General features: G+C 42.8%; 1 protein-coding gene across 4 annotated transcripts in view; it reads left to right on the top strand.

The window, feature by feature from the left end:
* Nucleotides 1-18,701, top strand: part of LOC148038137 (DNA mismatch repair protein MutS, type 2) — a 222,424-nt gene that overhangs the window by 103,233 nt on the left and 100,490 nt on the right. For all 4 annotated transcript variants that reach the window (XM_087669379.1, XM_087669388.1, XM_087669396.1 and 1 more), the window contains exons 14-15: nt 6,659-6,798; nt 11,292-11,374. In XM_087669379.1, coding sequence (XP_087525505.1) covers nt 6,659-6,798; nt 11,292-11,374 — 223 coding nt within the window. The remainder of the gene's footprint in view (nt 1-6,658; nt 6,799-11,291; nt 11,375-18,701) is intronic.

Here is an 18,701-nt window from a genome sequence, read left to right as displayed (position 1 = left end):
GGTTCATCATGAGACTTGTCTTATGGAACGTTAAAGGGGTTTCATCGTGTAGTAAGCAGTATAGGTTGTGGTGTAAAGAACGTCTATAGATAACAAACACAATCATACAAAGCATAGAACGATATAAAATACAGTTAGGGTTAGGGTAAATAGAGACATGAAGAGCGAAGGAGATAATGGATGAATGAATAAATGATGAATATATATGATGCTCAATGCAACAACCACACTATGGAAAGGTGAAATATTGACCCTTGAACTCCTATGTCTCTAGGACCAGGGTAGAGAGTATGAGCTGAAGACTCTGTTGTACTTTGACGGATCACGAATTGTAGTAGAGAGCCTCTGAGGGTGTCTTGCAGTAGCAAGCACAATAGTAGGGAGATGGATCAGTGCAGTAAGCACAGCCAATCAAGGTGCTGAACAGTGTAAACAGGCTGGAGAAGGTGGACAATAGCAAAATGCAGCCAGGCAGTAGGTGGATGCTAGCTAACGAGCAGTTCCCAATAGTACATGGAGGGCTAGATATAGGCACCAGCTGGTAGACAATAGCTCAAACTAAGATATCCTCTAGTGACGGGGTGTGAACAACAGAGATAGGGTGCCAACAATTTGCAAAACAAGATAGGGTCAAGTCGTGGGAAGTCTGTCTATTTATAGATGATCGGGTCCTCCCAAATTAGGTTTTGGCTTATGGGACATAGACACTCTCTAGGATCATATTTATTTTCAATAAAAGTTTGGTAAATTTGAGTTTTGGGGTTGTTATTAAGAGCTAATTAAGTGATAATGCATTTCTTAGCTCAATGTGTGGAGGATTATCTTAATCAATAATTGGGACGTTTTTTGTGCAGTGGAGCATAAGCAGCACTTGTTGGCTAGTGCCACCTATGTTTATAAGGATTTTATATTATTCTTTAGTGGCCAGGTTCCTCATTTTGGAGTTATGTTGGCTGTTTGATCTTTGTTGCAGTCATCATTGGTTTGTTAGGACGTTCGGGGTAGATTCTTGGTGGTGGAGATTATGTACGAGCAGGAGGTTCTGTGGTTGGTGTTTGTGTATGCTCTTGATATAGCCCAGGATCATTGTCAACAGGGTTGTCTCCATACGTAGTACGGACTGATCCGTATGGTATGGTACGGTATGTATTCGTACGATTTAGTACGAAAAAATAGCCACTTTTTGACCACTCTCTTTCAAGCCTACAACTTTTTTTTCTCTCGTTTCTTTTTTTTTTCTTCTTTCTTTCTTATTTCTTTCCCCCAAGCCTCTCTCTCTCTCTCTCTCTGTCAAGCCTCTCACACCCTCTTTTTCTCTCAAGCCTCTCATCTCTCTCTCTCTTTCTCTCAATCTTCTCTCTCTCTAGTCTCTCACTCTCTCTCAAGCCCACACTTCTTTTATTTATATGATCATTCATGTATGAGTATCCCCTCCCATCTATGTAGTTGTAAGTTGTAGGTAGCAATAGCACATGTTGTGCATGCAACATCATGTTTTGGCATGTTACCCTCAACTATTCATCTTATATACTCTAATAGCATTGCTATTTAGACATGAAACATCTATTCTATTATCTTTAGTCCAAAATAATCAAGTAAATTTTTTTTTCGTACTAATATAGTATTGTACCTTATAAAATCTTAAGGTACCATTTAGTACTGTACTTTATCATACCGTACCATACCGTACCTTTCGTATTTGACAACTATGATTGTCAACTTTGGAAAGATTGTAGTGCCTTTCTATGGTCCATTAGGGGCTTCTTATGGGCGGCTTTAATTTTTGTGTGTCTACGGATCAAGCAACTTCGCCTCACTCTATTATGGATTGTTCTGAGCATTAGGCATGGAATACTTTGGCAGCCTAGTCATTGAAACAAGACATGTGGTCATGGCTACATTCTTATGAGTCTAGATTTACATATTGATCTCTTTAACATTCGGATACTTGGGCTAGATTGGATAAGATATACATTTCCTAGGGTGATTCCTTTCTTCCAGCCATAGTACCCTGAAACGGCGTTTCGGGGCTGCCGAAACGGACCAGCCATTTCGGAGCGGAACGAAAACAGTAGACCATCGTTTCGACATCTTGTTGTCCGTTTCGGACTTGGTCGTCCGAGGGCTGATCACGTCCGAATCGCGATATCTAGTCTACAGTGTGGACACTCCAGTCTCTAGCTCGCACAACACACTTCAGCTCCCGCGGCCCACAGCCGGGCGGCTCTTCTTCTTCTTCTTCTTCTTCTTCTTCTTCTTCTTTTGGATTGGAGAAATCAGGGAGTGTAACGCGCGTGAAAGACCACTTGGCATGCGTTCCCAACAAAGACATCAGGTCTTGCGCAAATGTGCCGGCTCCATGTTGTTGCAAATATCTTGCATCCATGTTGTTGCAAATATCTTGCATCTCCTTTGGCATAGCGAAGAGCAGTACATTAGCGAGGAGTTAGAAGAGGGCTTTATGAAGTACATGAGGCACCTCATAGGGAATGATATAGATATGATGAGGAGAGTAAAGCATGATTTGCTAGCATTCCGTAATCATTCTCTTCATTTTGGCCGAGGCTTCGAGAGACACAACTTTAGCCCGTCTCTTAGTGGGAGAAATATAGCAATTGTGCTCCGAATTTGGTATGTGACTGGTAACGTTTATATTTTGAATCTTGATTATCTAATGCATTATGTAACCTAGGTAATATGTTCTATAATCTATTGTCTGCTCAAATGTTGATTTTGCGGCTTGTATATTAGCAATTGCTAATTACTTAACCTCAAATTTTTAAATTTGAATAAAATCGCATTGCCATTCGGGTCCTCTTGCAAGATTGTAGTTCAGGGCCGGTTGAGAGGAATTGGAGTACATGGGTCATTTTGCACACCAAATAGAAAACACAACTACACAATTGAAGCGTTTAGTGTTTTGCCATTGCAATCTCCAGCTTCTTGAGAGGACGGATTTGTTCCTTGAGCCTTCACAGGTAAATTAGTAATGATTAGGATTATGTATAATTAACTTTTTAACCTTGACACTTGATATTGCTTGGAAGTTGAATTGTGAATTATGTTATGTATAAACATTGAACATGTTGAATCTTTTCTTATATGATATATCTTTGTCTCGTTCACCTTTATAAGTAAATGTTTACAAGATTGATATACAGAAGGTGCGTGACATCGTGCAGATACCACAGGAGGAGCAGGATATCTACTCTATGCTCTATGAGGAGCTATCAACACTAGTGCATAAGACTTATGTACAGAGGAGGGTTAGAGCGAGGGCCACATGTGGTCGTGCAATACAAGCACAGTCAGAGCCAAAGTCTGAGATTGAGGCTGAGGTTGCTTCATTAACTTCTCGATTAGGGTCCTCGGTGTTAGACGAGAATCGGTGCATAGATCCTCAAAGTCGGGATGAGTCATGACTCGTGATATACATGAGTGAGTTTAGCATTGCAGAGTCCAGACTACAGTTGCCAGTTGTTCATTGATGTTGATACTTATTATTGAGTAGTTACTAGAGTCTAGAGACTAGTATATACTACACATTGCTTAGTGCTCACTGGACTTCGGAGTTTTGACAGATTATTCACATGACATAGTTACATGTATCATTATATATTGATTTCACTTATCATGCATCTTAATTCTTGTTTCATTATTCTTGATGTCAGTCTCCACTATTCTTGATGTTTGTCTTCACTTCTCTTTAGATCATAGATGATTTATGAGTCTAAATTATAATTCATTTTGTTGCCTTACGTTTTGAAAATTAAGTCTTAATTGTGTTAAGTTGTGTTAAGTTTCAACCATTGAGTCTTGACTCCTCAATCTCCACGTATGAGTCTTGACATGTGTAATGAATCATGATTTCAATCATATGACATGAAGACTCAATGGGTATATGTTGTAGGCATTGATATATTTACATACTCACATAATACTGTATTTATTTTGGTGTACAATCTGAAACCCCGTTTTTCCATTTTCAAAATTTAGCCGAAACTCTGGTTTTTCCCATTTCCATTTCCCCCATTTCCGAAGCCCACGTGTACTATGCTTTCAGCAATGATTGATATGTGGATGGAGAGACAACATGTTTTCGGATCATTATCCCTTGGTTTTAGAAATGACTTATTAGCCACTAAATGTCTTCAAGGCTCTGCTTCCTTGCTCTTATCAATATTTTTTGTTTAATGATCAATTTTTGGGGTGCATGCAGCAACCGATTGCTTCGTTAAGCATGCAGGTCCTATCCAGGGTTATCGATGCATGGCCCATTTTTTGGGGATAATATACACTCTTTGTCCTAACAATATGGTATTCAGCATGCATCTGCTTTTCATGCTGACCGCCTAGAATTTTTTGTGTTTCAACATTTGACCTGCTGCATTGCTGTCCTCAGCTATCTACATTAGATTTAGTTCATCGACTTGCCCTCATCTGATGCGGTTCATCACCCTTAGCTCCAATCTACTATATTGACATCTTTCTTCATGGTTTTGCTGCACTTGAGAACCATCCTTGTAGGACGACACTCCTTGGCATTCTCCTTTAGTTCGCTTCTATGAGAGACCATGAGTGTTGGACAGTCTCTGCTCCTTTAGCTCCCTTCATTTGCATCACATTCTCTTGATTCGTTTATTATCCATTACTTTCTTGTTCTTTCCTTTTGTGTTCTTGTTTGAGTTCATAGTGCTTTAATTTTGTTTAAATGTTTTCTCCATGCAAATCCTAGCATATCTTTACAAAGACAACCATAGAAAATGTGTAGAGCATACTATCTAGAAACTCCACATCTATGGCACGTAGGTGGAGCATTTTTAGAACCATAAGCAATGAACCAGAAGGAACTGCTCCCAATATGCATCTCTAGAGGAAAAGGCACAGTTAGAGGCAAATTTTAAGTTTATTTGTAGAAGGTAACGATGCCATTGCTCTAAGTATTAATATGATTCGAAAGTGCATTTGCATGCTTCAAGATTTGTGGCTAAGGTTGCCACAATAAATACATTTGTTTAGCAATGATCTCTTGAAGAAGCTATCTTTACAATACAACACAAAACATGCACATACATATATGCATGCACATGCACTTGTACGCCTGCACACGCATGCACACACGCACACTCATGGACACATGCGTACACATGCACACATGGATGCACACACCGACACACATGGATGCTTTCGCACGTGCACATGCGTACATGCACACACCCACATGCATGGACTCATGCGCATTCACATACATGCATATATGAACACATGGACCTACATATATGTACGCATGTGCACATGCACCTGCATATATGCATGAACCCACATGCAATGATGCACAGGCACCCACACGCATGCACGTATGTGTACATGCACCCACATACATGCACGCCCCCACACACACATATGTGCACATGCACCCATACATGAACGTATGTGCATATGCACTCACATACATGCATGCACCCACATGCATAGGCACACACGCACCCACACGCATGCATGTATGTGCACATGCACCCACATGGATGGACACACGTGCACACACACACACACACACACACACACGCATGGACGCATACGCATGCACACAAATGTATGGATGGAGATGTGCACACCACACACACACACACATGCACATGTGCACTCACCTCCGTCTTTTGTTAAGTGTAATTGGATGGAGATGTTGTTTGGCCAGCATGTAAAAGCCATATGTGCAACTGAAAAGGGAACAAAAAAGTTACATGGCTACTAGTAGAATATGAAACATGCTAAAGCTCATAAGTATTGAAAGTGTCTTGCACTGTTTCTCACAAACAAGGATATTTATTGTGCAAAACAGCTGAAGCCATGGAGCAGCCACATCATGGATAACAATACTTGTTGATATCATAGAAGTGGCAAGGCATTTGCCACAATGGTAAGCCTGTGATGTGACCAACAGGATTGTGAATTCTACAAACTGAATTAAAATTAAAAACATTTCTAGTGCCAAAATGCCATTCAATGCAAGAAATTATAAAAAATACAAGTTTGAGGCAATCTTCCTAAGACCCATGCTTGATTGGTAGTTGTTTGCATTGTCCCTAAGGTCTAGATATTAGAGATATAATCCCATATTTGTCTAATAATCAAGTATGACACTAACGATGAGATGCTTATTTCCACAAATATAGGTTAGAAAACAGAATGGCCAGTAGTAATCTTGCACTGTCACACTCTCCTTATAATAACCTAACCACAGTATGGGATATTGGGTTTCATGACTATAACAAGACAATATATGTGTTATGACCACTCCTTATTAGCCTTTTCTGTTGCCCATCTTTTACTCTGCATATCACATTTTTCAAACGTGGTTTGAACTAAACACACCTCTTACAATAGTATTTCTTTTTTCTGTCTCTGTATTTGATTTTGTAGAAATTTAATTTTGCAATCAATCGTGCTCTAAATATGATCTTTTGAAGCAGTTTCATTTCCATGAAATTCAAAACTTTATAAATGAAGACTACTATAGGTGGAGAACTAGCCGGCTTTTTTCTATGGCAGTTCGTGTTGTAAGGAGTTTGGCACAGGCCTGGTGCTTTGTCCTCAGTGATTTTCTTATTCGCATTTGGGAGTAATTGTTTCTATAATATTTTGGTTATCTGGTTTGCAGGTTGGTACAGGCACCAATCCTACTGAGGGAGCAGCACTTGGAATGTCAATATTAGAATCATTTTCCACAGAGGAGGCAGGGGGTGCTCGTTTGACATTTGCCAGTACCCATCACGCTGAATTGAAGATACTCAAGTATAGGTATATGAGATCCTTACATAGTAGTATCATGTGCTCGATAAAATGACCACTATTATAATTGTACAATCTGTTTTCATCCTTCACTACACACTTGGTGAATCATTTCTGTAGTTTGGGTGATTTATATCAGATACCTAGTGCATCCTTGCATTTGAAGAATCTTTGTTGAATCACATTTGAGATGGGTGGACATATAGGTGCTGTGCAGTATTGCGTACAGTGTGAACTTAGGCTTAAGTGTTTGTCTGCTACATTCCAAATGAAATTATGAAGTAAGGGGTATGCATGTTATATTCCAATAGATTTTGTGATCAGAAGTGTGGATACGCCTATAAAATTCTAAATGGATTCTGCACTTAAGAGCATGGGCTATATTTGTTCTAGTCCCATCAATGGTTCATTCTGAAAATGGGGTGCTGTACTTTATTCACATGCTTACTATGGCAGATCTTGGTATAGAACCTATTTATGCAGAATTTTGTTTGTTCTTTTTTTTAGTATGCAACTAAATCTCGTTGGATACAACTAATGTGAAAGAACGTCACCAGACCTTGATATTTCAGCAAAGAAAAAAAGGACTGCTTATAAGATTTTGATGGTGTAGGAAAGGAATAAAGAATAGTAACAAAAACATGATATTGTAGGCAAAAATTTGAACCAATTTTTGATACTCGAGGAATAAAAGAGATGTCAGCTCAGAAAAGCTTGATGTTATAGTAAAGAGAAATTAGCATGCGCAGAAGCTTGAGGCTGTGGTAAAGCAAGGAATGAAAGTCTATTGCAGGAGGGTCTTCAAGGTTTTAGACCGAGGCTTGGCGGGGAGTGGAGGCCGTCCTTGAGATGGATCATCATGACAGCATAAATCACCCCTCTCAGATCACCTTTCCTATGCAGCTTGCTCCGTGTGTGGCAGGGCCTTCATAAGGCCCTAATCTAGAGCCCCCTAGGCTGCTAGGAGGAGATAGAACGTCAACCGGTGATTTGGAACACCCAGGTCAGGGATCGGGAAGGGGCACAGATTGGCAAACGCCCCCACATCCAGTGGGCTGGTTGGGAGGCTGGCCCGTGGCTCATACTATCCGGACATGGCGGGAGGTGTATAGGAGGGTGGACGAGGAGGTGCTACAGCGAGTATCGGGCTACTAGAGAGGGGTGGAGTTGAGGAGAAGGGAGATAGACGCAACAATACCTCAGGAGTGGCTTGCTCCCCCGATACGAGAGCCGATAGAGCCCGGAAAGGTATGGGTCGCCAGGTTTTCACCAGCAGGCATACCCCTACAGGTGGCAGGTAGAGTGGGCGGTGCTCCACGTGGGACCTTCTTCACCGTACAGGAGGGGGGTCGTCTAGCTCTTGATAGAGGACATCAGGATGAGGGGATGGCTGTCCTTTCATGGAAGAGGATTAGGGTGATTGGCCTTCAGGGGAAGACATGGCGTCTGGATTCTTTTGTCTTTTGGCTGGAGTTCAGTGAGTGGTACCTCTGGATCTGGGAGAGCAAGCTACTTGACGAGCTGGAGTGGGATCCAGGAGAGTGGCTATGGCCGGCCACGGCGGTTGCCAAGAAGCCACCGTGGTTCCTGGAGTACACAACCAGGATTGGCAGACACGTACTGATGCAGGAGGATATGGATTGGGCGCTGTCATGTAGCAGGTACTAGGTGGAGCATGGCATCACAGAGCCTTTCCGGTTGATCTTCTGGTGCCGCCTATGGGATAGTTGGAGACCGATGAGGGTATCCTATTTCTTATGGTTGGTGGCACATGGAGGCTTGGTGGTGGGAAGCTGGCTTGCCTAGATGCAGAATAAGGGAGGTTGTAAGCGATGCACATAGCAATATCTGGAAACCACAAATCACTGCCTCTAGTTGTGTGAGGCGGTGCAGCTTGTGTGGAGAGGAGCATACCACATCCTTTGCCGTATAGCACCCAGCCTCGGATGTATCTCATGGAGAACTTTATGTTGGCAGGCATTTAGCTACGGCCGTCACCTTCTGTATGAGGCCGAAATGTAGGACACAATATTCATTATCGAGGTAGGGTCATGCACAGTGGTTAGTTTAGAGGCTCTACCTATCCGCCATGTGTTGGAGCCCATAGCAGACTGCTCTGAGGTATGGGAGATCATAGGGAGTCTTACTGGTTGGCATATCTGGAAGGCGGGGGCGGTATCACGAGGTTTTCGGCGGAGAGAGACTTTCAATACATGTAATCTTAGCAGAGCTCTGGACCTCCATCATCCACTCCCTCCGCGGCCGATGGGATCAGGTACAGGGTGGAGCTTCGATGTCATTTCATGTACACGTGGGGCAACCACGATCTGTTTTTCGTGATACAGGCAGGCAGCCCCAGATGGTGATATACCCCCCCTCCATGGCTTCTTGCCCTCGTCCCCCCTAGACCGCCTTGGGAGGCTTGTATACATGATGTATTTGTGGCTTCCATAAGCTCGAGCTAGTCTGTTGAGCATGAGCACTCCGTTGTAATCGGTTTTTTTTTAGTAATATAATCAGCCATATTTTATTTGCCAAAAAAACAAAACTAAAGGAGGGAGACTTTATGTTACCGCCTTAATATCCTTTAGGTTACATGTTGAAACTGTCTACTATTACAGGTACGTAAAATTTTGAGATGCTCTAATCTTGTTGATAACATTTGATTAAGATATTAATCATATATGCAAGGTTATTTAGGACATGTAATGCGCATGGCAGTTTTTTCATGATAATAGGTCTAGGACCCAGAGGATGTAGTGGGTGACAAAGGCAAAAGTTGTAATAAGTTATGCGTGATAGATACTAGGTGGTACTTGGTGTCAGATTTTGGCTTAGACCAATCTATTGGCCACTAATGTCGGTGGTGACATTAGAGACTAGACATTAATTCATTAATTAATGCTAGTCTAAGGATCGATAATTACTCAAGGATACCTGGAAGACAAATTGGCCTAGCCAATTTAATTATTGGCTTGTGAAATTACATTTTTGAGCACTAAAATAATTATTAAAATAATTTTTAAAATTAATATTTTGAAAACTAATTTAATAAGCTCGATAATGCTTTAAAATGAGATTAGAAGGCTGCTACTTGGCAGAACTTGCCCATACAACTTGAAAAAACGTTTTTAAGGGTTGACGGAAGTCTATTCCGGCCATTGTGACAGAGGAGGCTATTAGAGAGCAAGGAGATACTGCTAATGTGATTTGCAGCCACGGTGGACTAGTCCTACAGCAAGTGATAGTAATTTGGAGCTCTCCAAGAGCAAGTGACAGTAGCCCAAGGTCCTTCTTGTGTAGAAGATATAGGAGGGCGCAACCGTCTTTCTGGTGGCCCTAAGTTGTAGATGACAGCTTCAAACACCCTGGACTAGTCCTACAACAAGTGATAGTGATTTGGAGCTGTCTGAGAGCAAGTGACAGTAGCCCAAGGTCCTTCTGGTCCAGATGACAGCATACAGGAGGGCGCAACCGTCTTTCTGGTGGCCGTAAGCTGTAGATGACAGCTTCCATGGTTGTTTGAGGAGGGAAGTAATAGCTTTTTCCTGTTTCTTGTGATGAATTTTTTCTCTATGTTGTTCTCTCCCATCCTTTGGCCATCTGCCAAGTTATCTCAGCATTTTCTAGCAATTTGAGCCATTAGAGAAAAGGATTTTAGTTAGTCTCTATTGTAAACCCTATAGAAATTAGGATTTTGATTGCAGCCTCAAAATGCGTGCTCAAAATTGAGGGCCTAGGACTTGAATTCTAGGAGTTGAAATTCAGGAATTTTAGGGAGAATTAAGAGGCCATCAGATTTGGGGTTGAATTTATCTTTTAAGGATCAAGGTGAAGGCCAATCCCCAAGCAGACCAAGGGGAAGATGGGTTTGGAGGCTTGTTGGTAAGTTTTGACAACTAGAGGAAGTTGGATTAGCAGAGGAGATCAGAGGATCTTAGTCGTGCTCCTTCCATTTACAATATAAGATAAAGAAATACCACAAGGGGTGCCAATTTTGGGGCCAACAGGGTGTCCAATATCGAAGATTAAAGTGGTGAAGTGTGCATTTTCAGTTTATGTGAATTTTATGCGTGTTGTAATTAGTGCTTAATCAGGTTATTTACCACCCTATCTGAGAAGGAAGGCTGGTTCAGTCTACCATGTCACGCATTGAGCTACATTTACAGATAGATCGAGTTAACTTGTTTTGAAAGAAAATATACAATATTGTGTGCTTTAGGCCACATTTACATTTGAAAGAAAATCTGCTCATGCTTATCCTGGTGACGAGGTCTACTTCTGCCATTTCTTACAAATGCTAACACAATCTCTTTTTAAAACCTTTTTTTGTATGTTCCATTTCTTACAGCGTGCTGCAACACACTCTTTTGAATACATTGTTCATTCTCAACTTTATTTTATTACACTATTGTTTAGAGGAAAAAGGACTAGTGCAAATACCAGACATTCAACCAACAACTGTTCGCACAAATGACATCGTTTAATATCTGACCGTGCAGTGATAGCAGATTTGAGAATGCTTCTGTGGAGTTCAATGAGGAAACTTTGAAGCCAACATTCAGGCTTCTATGGGGAATCCCAGGTAAGCATTTTATTCAAGTGTGTCAACTTGCAAACTGATAATTCAGAATTGTGAAGTCTTGACTGTCCCATAATTGCCATTTTAACTGCTGTGGTTGTTTATTGCCTCTCTTTCGGGGATTTCGGGAGGTGGGGGGGACTGGTATGTGCATGCTGCTTTCAACACTTCTTTGTTTGATGTTTTATTGTCTAGGCTTGCTTAGGCATTGTAAAACTACCTCCAAATGATAAAAATTGAGATCGAAAATATTTCATTTGATGTACTATAAGAAATAATTCACGATTGCAAGGTCTTTTTGTATGAATTATTCCTACACATATCCCATGTCTATCCATACACATGTAGAGCAGATGTACACTTCTATTTAAATGAAATATAATAATGTACATTAATGTTTTTATATGGTTCATGGTGGAGGCAATTTCTTATGGTCAGAACACACAAACCCACAAAGGCACACATAGAGTCAAACATATAGATACACTTGAGTTTTACCTTTCCTACACATGGAGTAGGTGTGTTCCCCAAGAGGGGGCAATCCATCATCAGGTACAAAGGTAGAAATAGCACAGAAACTTGCTCACTTCAGAGGCCAAGGGTTAAAAGTAAAAAGGGAAATACAAAAGTGGAAAGCAAAGTCAGATCTGTGGCAGCCTAGTATCCAATGGATTTCTCTTAGTCAGATCAGAGCTACAGGTTTACATTGGGTGGTCCCTGGGAGCCAAGTATTCGATGGATGTTTTATCAGATCATAGCTGGAGGTCTGTGGTAGTGTTTTGAGGTCAAGCTTGTAGCAGCTATCATCATTGCTTGGAGGTCAGTGTGTACTTGCTTATTTCAGAGGGCTCATGGGATTGTTGAAATCTGAATGAGGCAGCTTCTTCTCTTCAACAATCATGTTGAATTAAGTTATGCTAGTTCAAAGGCACCACCAATCTTGAGGGAGATCATCCTTTGAGGTTGCTAGCATGATTGAAGAGTAATTCCTCTTCATCGTTTTTCCTCACGATGCACAATCAGAGATGGGGTTTGTAGGGATTTACACGAGGTTAGCTCAGAAGGCAATCTATTTTGAAGGGGGTTCATGAGGATCAGAGCACAGACTTGGACACCTTGGAGACCATTGATGTGCTGTCACTATGGATTTGGTGAGAGACTTAGTGAAATGGGATATACTATCTAGAACTTTCTCTATTATTCGTTCTAGCACAACCTTAGTCACACAAGTCCACAAAATATTGAGATCAAGACAGGTTGAAAATATATTGTGTCAAATGTCTTATAGAAATCCACAAAGCAGCAATATATGCTGCATCTATGTGAGTTGCCCTCCTCATTCCTCATCTGAAGCCAGCCTGCCCAACTGCTGTATGCTTATAGCACTTAGCCCATCTGCTCAAGTCATGCTGAGAAATTAGACCAAAACTCTTGGCCAACAAGTGGGCAATCACAATCATCCAGTAGTTGCTAGGAGGCATGTGGTCTTTTGCTTTGTGAATGAGTAGAACAGTGTTATTTGTCCAACTGGATGGGAATCCCTCCCACAAGCCTTCAAGTGGCCATTTAGCCAACAAATATTTGGGGAGGCATTTGTCAACCAAGGAGCACAATTAAAGGCCAATCCCCGAGCAAACTAAGAGGCACATTGTTTGAAGGCTTGTTAGTCATTTATGACAAGAAGCGGCAATTGGAGAGTGAAGAAGATTTGTGGAATCTCATTGTATTCCATCCATATTACAATTCAAGATAAAGAAATACCACAAGAAGGGGCACCAGTTTTGGGACCAACAAGCTCTCCATTGTCCAAGATTAAGTGGCAACATTTGTATTTTCAATTTATGTGAATTTTTTTGCTTGCTATAATTGTTGATTAATCAAGTCATTTCCACTCTCTCTGGGAAGGAAGGCTGGTTTCACTATACAATGAAACCCATCAGATCCAAAGTGTAGACTCCCATTGGTATCAAGGGAGTGGGTAATGGGGAGTAGCCATGCTATACGAAGAGTTAGTAGGGGTCTCCCAATACCCTACCCAAACCACTCATTCTTTTTTCATATTGCTATGGTAAGGAGAGCTATTAATTGGCTACAAAAGGCTTATTCAGAAGGCACAAGAAATCTTGGTGGTGCACAAAGAAAGTGAATGGGGTCACTAGCAAATAATTTTAAAACTTTTTAATAGCAAATACCATTGCTAGTCTCTCTCTCTCTCTCTTTATTGTGGAGTAATTCATTTCTATCTCTATGAGCTAGTTGCTAGCAAAGCTCACCAGGTAGTCTAAATTGTGACCTCCAAGTTGGCACAATGCTACTCTCATAGCAAATTTCAAAGCATCAATGTGCATGTGAAAGACTATGTTCCGATCTAGGCTTGCAAAGGATGGGTGCTTATATGAGAGCCTTTTTTAGTGCTTTGTAAGAAAGTTGTCATTGTTCACTCCGCTAGGGATACATGTTTGCACATGTCTCATAGTGTATGATGTGCCATTGGACAGCTCTATATATCCTCACACAACCTCTGGATCGAGACAAGTAGATATGGCACAAACTCCCTTCCCTCGAAGGACAAGATTTGCTAGCTTTGTTAGCTTGCACCAGAGACAAAGGAACACTACTTATGTAGATGCTCAATGTACTATGAGATCCGAGGCGGTGTCACCCATATCTTGGTTATGTATATCTGAATAATGTCCATCCTGATGATGAGGTTGAATAATTTATCTCCTCTCAGTTGAGCTCCAAGTGAGGGCAATCCAAGTTATACTGTAGTGGTGGGAGGCAATCCATGTGTAATCTTATATCGGCACTCAATATCCCTGTGTAATGCTAGTTGTCTAGACAACTTTAGTGCGAGCTGGGAGTATCTTTGTCTTGGCAAGGTCCATAGCCTATGCAGAAATGTCATCGTTTGGAAGAGGGCCTTGGCCACTATTGGTGATGCTCCCATCTTTGCTCTAATAATCTCATGTGGTATCGAGGGCTTACTTGGAATCATCCATGAAATCATTAGTGCTAGCAGTCTCTCCATGTGCTCCCACCCCTCATATACCTCCTTACCCTTCGGTAGTGATTAATCCTATGTGGCTCTCCTCATTTGGTAGGGGCTTGATTCCCATATTGGGGTCCCATATAGAAGTGTTGGTGTGACCAAAGTGTCGAAGAGCTGGAGCTTTGTCCAAGGCTTCTGAAACTGTATGCGTGCACATTGGCTCTCCATTACCCTAGAGCTACATAGCCTCTTGTCAATCTATCCGCTATTGCTCTCTTCAAGGTGAATCTTGGCCTTGAAAATGTAATTTCCAAGGAAACATATATTTGGACCACCTCCACTATCTTGTCTCTATATTTGAAATGGGGTACTAATTGCGGAATCCATTGGAAGTGTTAAATACCCTAGCCTTGGTTTTCTTAAAATTCAGTATGAGATCCCTGTCTTGAGAGTAGGCTTGTAGTGCATCTAAGAGGTATTGCAATCCCTCTGGTGTGCTAGGGATGAGGACTATATCATTGGCATACAATAGTATGGGTATCAATGCCCCTCAAGGCTAGCTCCCTCCCCTCCAAGTCCATCAATGTAGTCTGATATCTCATCAGTATAAAGGCCGAATAGAGTAGCTAACAGTTGATATCCCTGTTTCACCCCAATGGTACTAGCGATCTCCTCTGACAACCCTCTTGGTGCTTGTACTTGTCCTGTAACAGATGCGTACAATGCTAGTATCCCCCATCTCATCTCCATCGGGATCTCTAGCTCTTGTAGTCTCTGCATGAGCCTAGCATGTGGTACTATGTCAATGGCCTTATGAAAATCCACAAAGTAGTAGTATACCAGCCTCTTGTATGCCTTGCTCCCCTCAATGATGGCTTGGAGTGTGAGGATATGATCAAAAGACAGCAGTATGGCTGGACTGGATATGGATTTTCTAGACCGGACGGTGGCAGCCCTTGGCCTTGATTCTGATACAGAGGAGCCGGATATGGTGTCGTGCACGGAGGAGATGCCTCCGGGTTCTGAACTGCCGCCTGCGGGCAAACGCTCCAAGCATACTTCTGACGAGCCAATGGGTCCTCAGGAACGTTCCTATGCGCAGGTTGCCTCTGATCCTGTGGATTCGCAGGAGATTGGCTGGGAGCATTTGTTGGACTTTGCCAATACTCTGCCTGGCGATTATGTCCAACATAATAATGAAACTTTTTCTGACGCGGGAACTGATGACGTGCTGGAAGCCACGGTGGACCCGAAATCAGTCTTGCGGTCTTTTTCGTTGTTTTATGACTGTGCCGTTATACTTTTCTTCACTGGCAGGATCCGAGTGCTTTCACATATTCGCCAGTGGATGCACCATTTATTGCAAGGGGAGTGTGTTGAGGAGATCTTCCTTGGTCCTCGCGGCTTTTATGAGGTGTTGTTGAAATCGGAAACACATCAAGCTAAGCTTCTGTCCAAGTTGCCATTATTCTTTGATCGCTGCTTGGTCCATGTTGTACCATGGCGCCCTATGGGAGACTTCCAGCGTCTGCTTCAACGAGAATGCCCGGTGTGGGTGGAAGTGGAAAATTGTCCGGCGGTCTATTGGCCATTGTTGAAGGATGCGATGGCAGTTGTGGGAACAGTACTGGTTCCCCCAAGCCTCAGGGCTATGAATCGAAACCGTTTATGCATGTTATGGAACATGGCCAGGAAAAGGCCTGCGTGGCTTCGCCTCACTTGTTCTGGCATGCATCCTTTGCATTTTCGCTTGAAATGGGGCAACTTTGCAGGACACTGCTTTTCATGTGGTAAATTGGGGCATTTTATGGCCGAATGCCTCGAAAGACAACCGTCTTCCGAGGATGCGCATGTTGTGCTGCCTAAGGATGACATGGTGCTTGATGCCCTGGCACAGGAGGCCCTTCGGCCACCTAATGTCGTGGATAAAGGCAAACAACAGGTCCTGGCTTTGGATTCCCGTAGCACTGATTGGATTGAGGCACGCCAAAAAAAAGGTAAAAAGTTGGATGCAGGCCTGGCGGATCCTGGGCCTAATGCTTCACAGGATTCCGTGCGCACGTATATGCGTAGGAAAGAAATGTTCACTTCACAGCATGCTGCGCGTACTATGGCCCCGTCTGCTCCCCGTAATCAGTCTACAAAGAAAGTCTATACAGACGGTCCCAAGGGCCCACCTGCTAAGCTGGCGTTTGATACAAAAGGTAATGTGATTACACCCTGGGATCGGCGTTATCCCTGCCCCACTCCCAAGGCAATGGATTTTCCTTCTACCTCTAAAGCAGGTCGCCAGAATTCGTTTGCAGTACTGGCTGATTTTCTGGATGAGGGTGTCCTCGATGCTCTCGCGGAAAAGGTGAAATCGAGGCAACATGCGCCTCGTTCCTGACTTCCTTTTTTTTTGAAGATATATGAAGATAGCCACGTGGAATGTGCGAGGCATTTGCTCTTGCCATAAGCAACATGCCATGTGGACTGTCTTGCATGAGAACCAGTGGGATGTATTGTGTGCAGTTGAGCATGAAAGTCACGGTGAAGCAGGAAAAGTTGTGGATTGTCATGGATTCCGTCTATTTTATGCAGGGACGCATGCTACGCACTATTCGGGCGTGCTGATGATTGTCCATGAGAAATACCAGCCTGTTCTTGTTAAAAATGATGTGCTGGGCCGCTTTCTGGTAATCGAAGTCTTATTTGAAGGAGAGATTTTATGGTTGCTGGGCCTCTATGCTCCGAATGATCCCGCATCCCGACGGGATCTTTGGTCGACTTTGCAGGGCTCGATGTCACTTGGCCGAAGGGGGTTTTTGATGGGAGATTTCAATGTGTGTGTTGACTCTTCTCAGTCCACTTCAGGGCATTCGGTAATGGATGCGCCAGAAAGCCGGGTGTGGAATTCCTTTGCTTTGCGCGTACTTAAGCAAGATCTTTGGTCGTGGCTTCACCCTTCTTTTTCAGGGTTTACTTTTCATTCCGCACAATATGCAACTACTTGGTCGTGGTTGGACCGAATGTATATCATGCAGGGGGATGATTTTCTTTCCGAGATGCTGGAAATGAAGGTCTTGCAGTAATATGCATTGTCGGACCATTTCCCCCTCCATTATGAGATGCGGGCACAACCTATTGCACCTTTTATGCAGTTGCTGGATAGGCTCCCTTTATGTTTCAACTCCTCTTATTTGAAGCATCCAATTTTTCAGGGCTATATGCAGCAATTGATTGAAAGGTTCTTATTGGACTTCGCCTCTGAGGGCTTGGCTTCATTTGCACGGCTGCTCTCTAATGTGCAGCGGGTTGCTCGACAGTATGGGATCCATCATGCCTCTCTTTGTCGGCGACGTCGACATGCAGCAGAGGACTTACTGGCTTTGGTCCGTTCGTTGCTCGTGGATACCCCAGATGATGATTTTCTGCTGTCATTGGAGATGCGTTTGGCCCATCTTATTCAAGTGTTTCAGTTGAAATCTTATCAGCAGGCCAAGCTGCATAACTTGACTGACACATTGCAAGATAGTGCCTGCCAGTCTCATAAGTTCTTTCGCGCCTTGCATGCTTCTCCTGCTCGCGAAAATATGACTAGACTCCATGATTCGGAAGGTCGCATGGTCACTGATCTGCAAACCATTGTCAATATGTGCAGAAATTATTTTATGGGACTTCTTGGTTCGTCTCCCTCGCCTTCTAGCCAGGTTACGCATGCCCGCTCGGTCTTCTATCATCTGGTCCACCAGCAGGTTCCACTTGATATGCAAGCCACTTTGGAGGCGGATATTTGCGAGGAGGAGGTTATGGATGTTTTTGTTACACCTGCTTAAGGATAAAAGTCCTGGTTGGGATGGTCTCACTAATGAATTCTTTGAGAACTCGGCCACACAGCTGGTGAAGCCATTGGCAGTTATGTTTCAGCAGGTTTGGGAAACAGGGGTCATGCCTTCCTCATGGAAAGAAGGCCTTATCAAACTGATTCCAAAGGTCCCTTCGCCGTCAATGTTGCAACACTGGAGACCAATTTCTTTAATGGGCTCGATGTATAAAATCTTCTCCAAAGTGCTGGCTAATCGGCTTCACAAGCACCTTCTAGCTATTGTGCATCCTCTCCAATATGGTTTCATTAAGGGCCGCAACATTCTGCATAATATCTTAAATGTGCAAATGGCTATTGACTATGCGCGGCACTCCAGTCAGGAAGTGGTATTGATTCAATTGGACTTGGAAAAGGCTTTTGACTATGTGGATTGGTCTTTCATTGCAGATCTCATGTCTGCTATGGGTTTTGGTACTCGGATGTCCCGATTGATCTACACCATTAGTGCTGCGGCTTCTTCAAGAGTTATG

The sequence above is a fragment of the Lygodium microphyllum genome, chromosome 3 (assembly GCF_053477565.2).
Source record: "Lygodium microphyllum isolate KBCC chromosome 3, Lygodium_microphyllum_v1.1.10, whole genome shotgun sequence".
In the NCBI taxonomy this organism is placed as follows: domain Eukaryota; kingdom Viridiplantae; phylum Streptophyta; class Polypodiopsida; order Schizaeales; family Lygodiaceae; genus Lygodium; species Lygodium microphyllum.
This window is presented reverse-complemented; position numbering and strand designations above follow the sequence as displayed.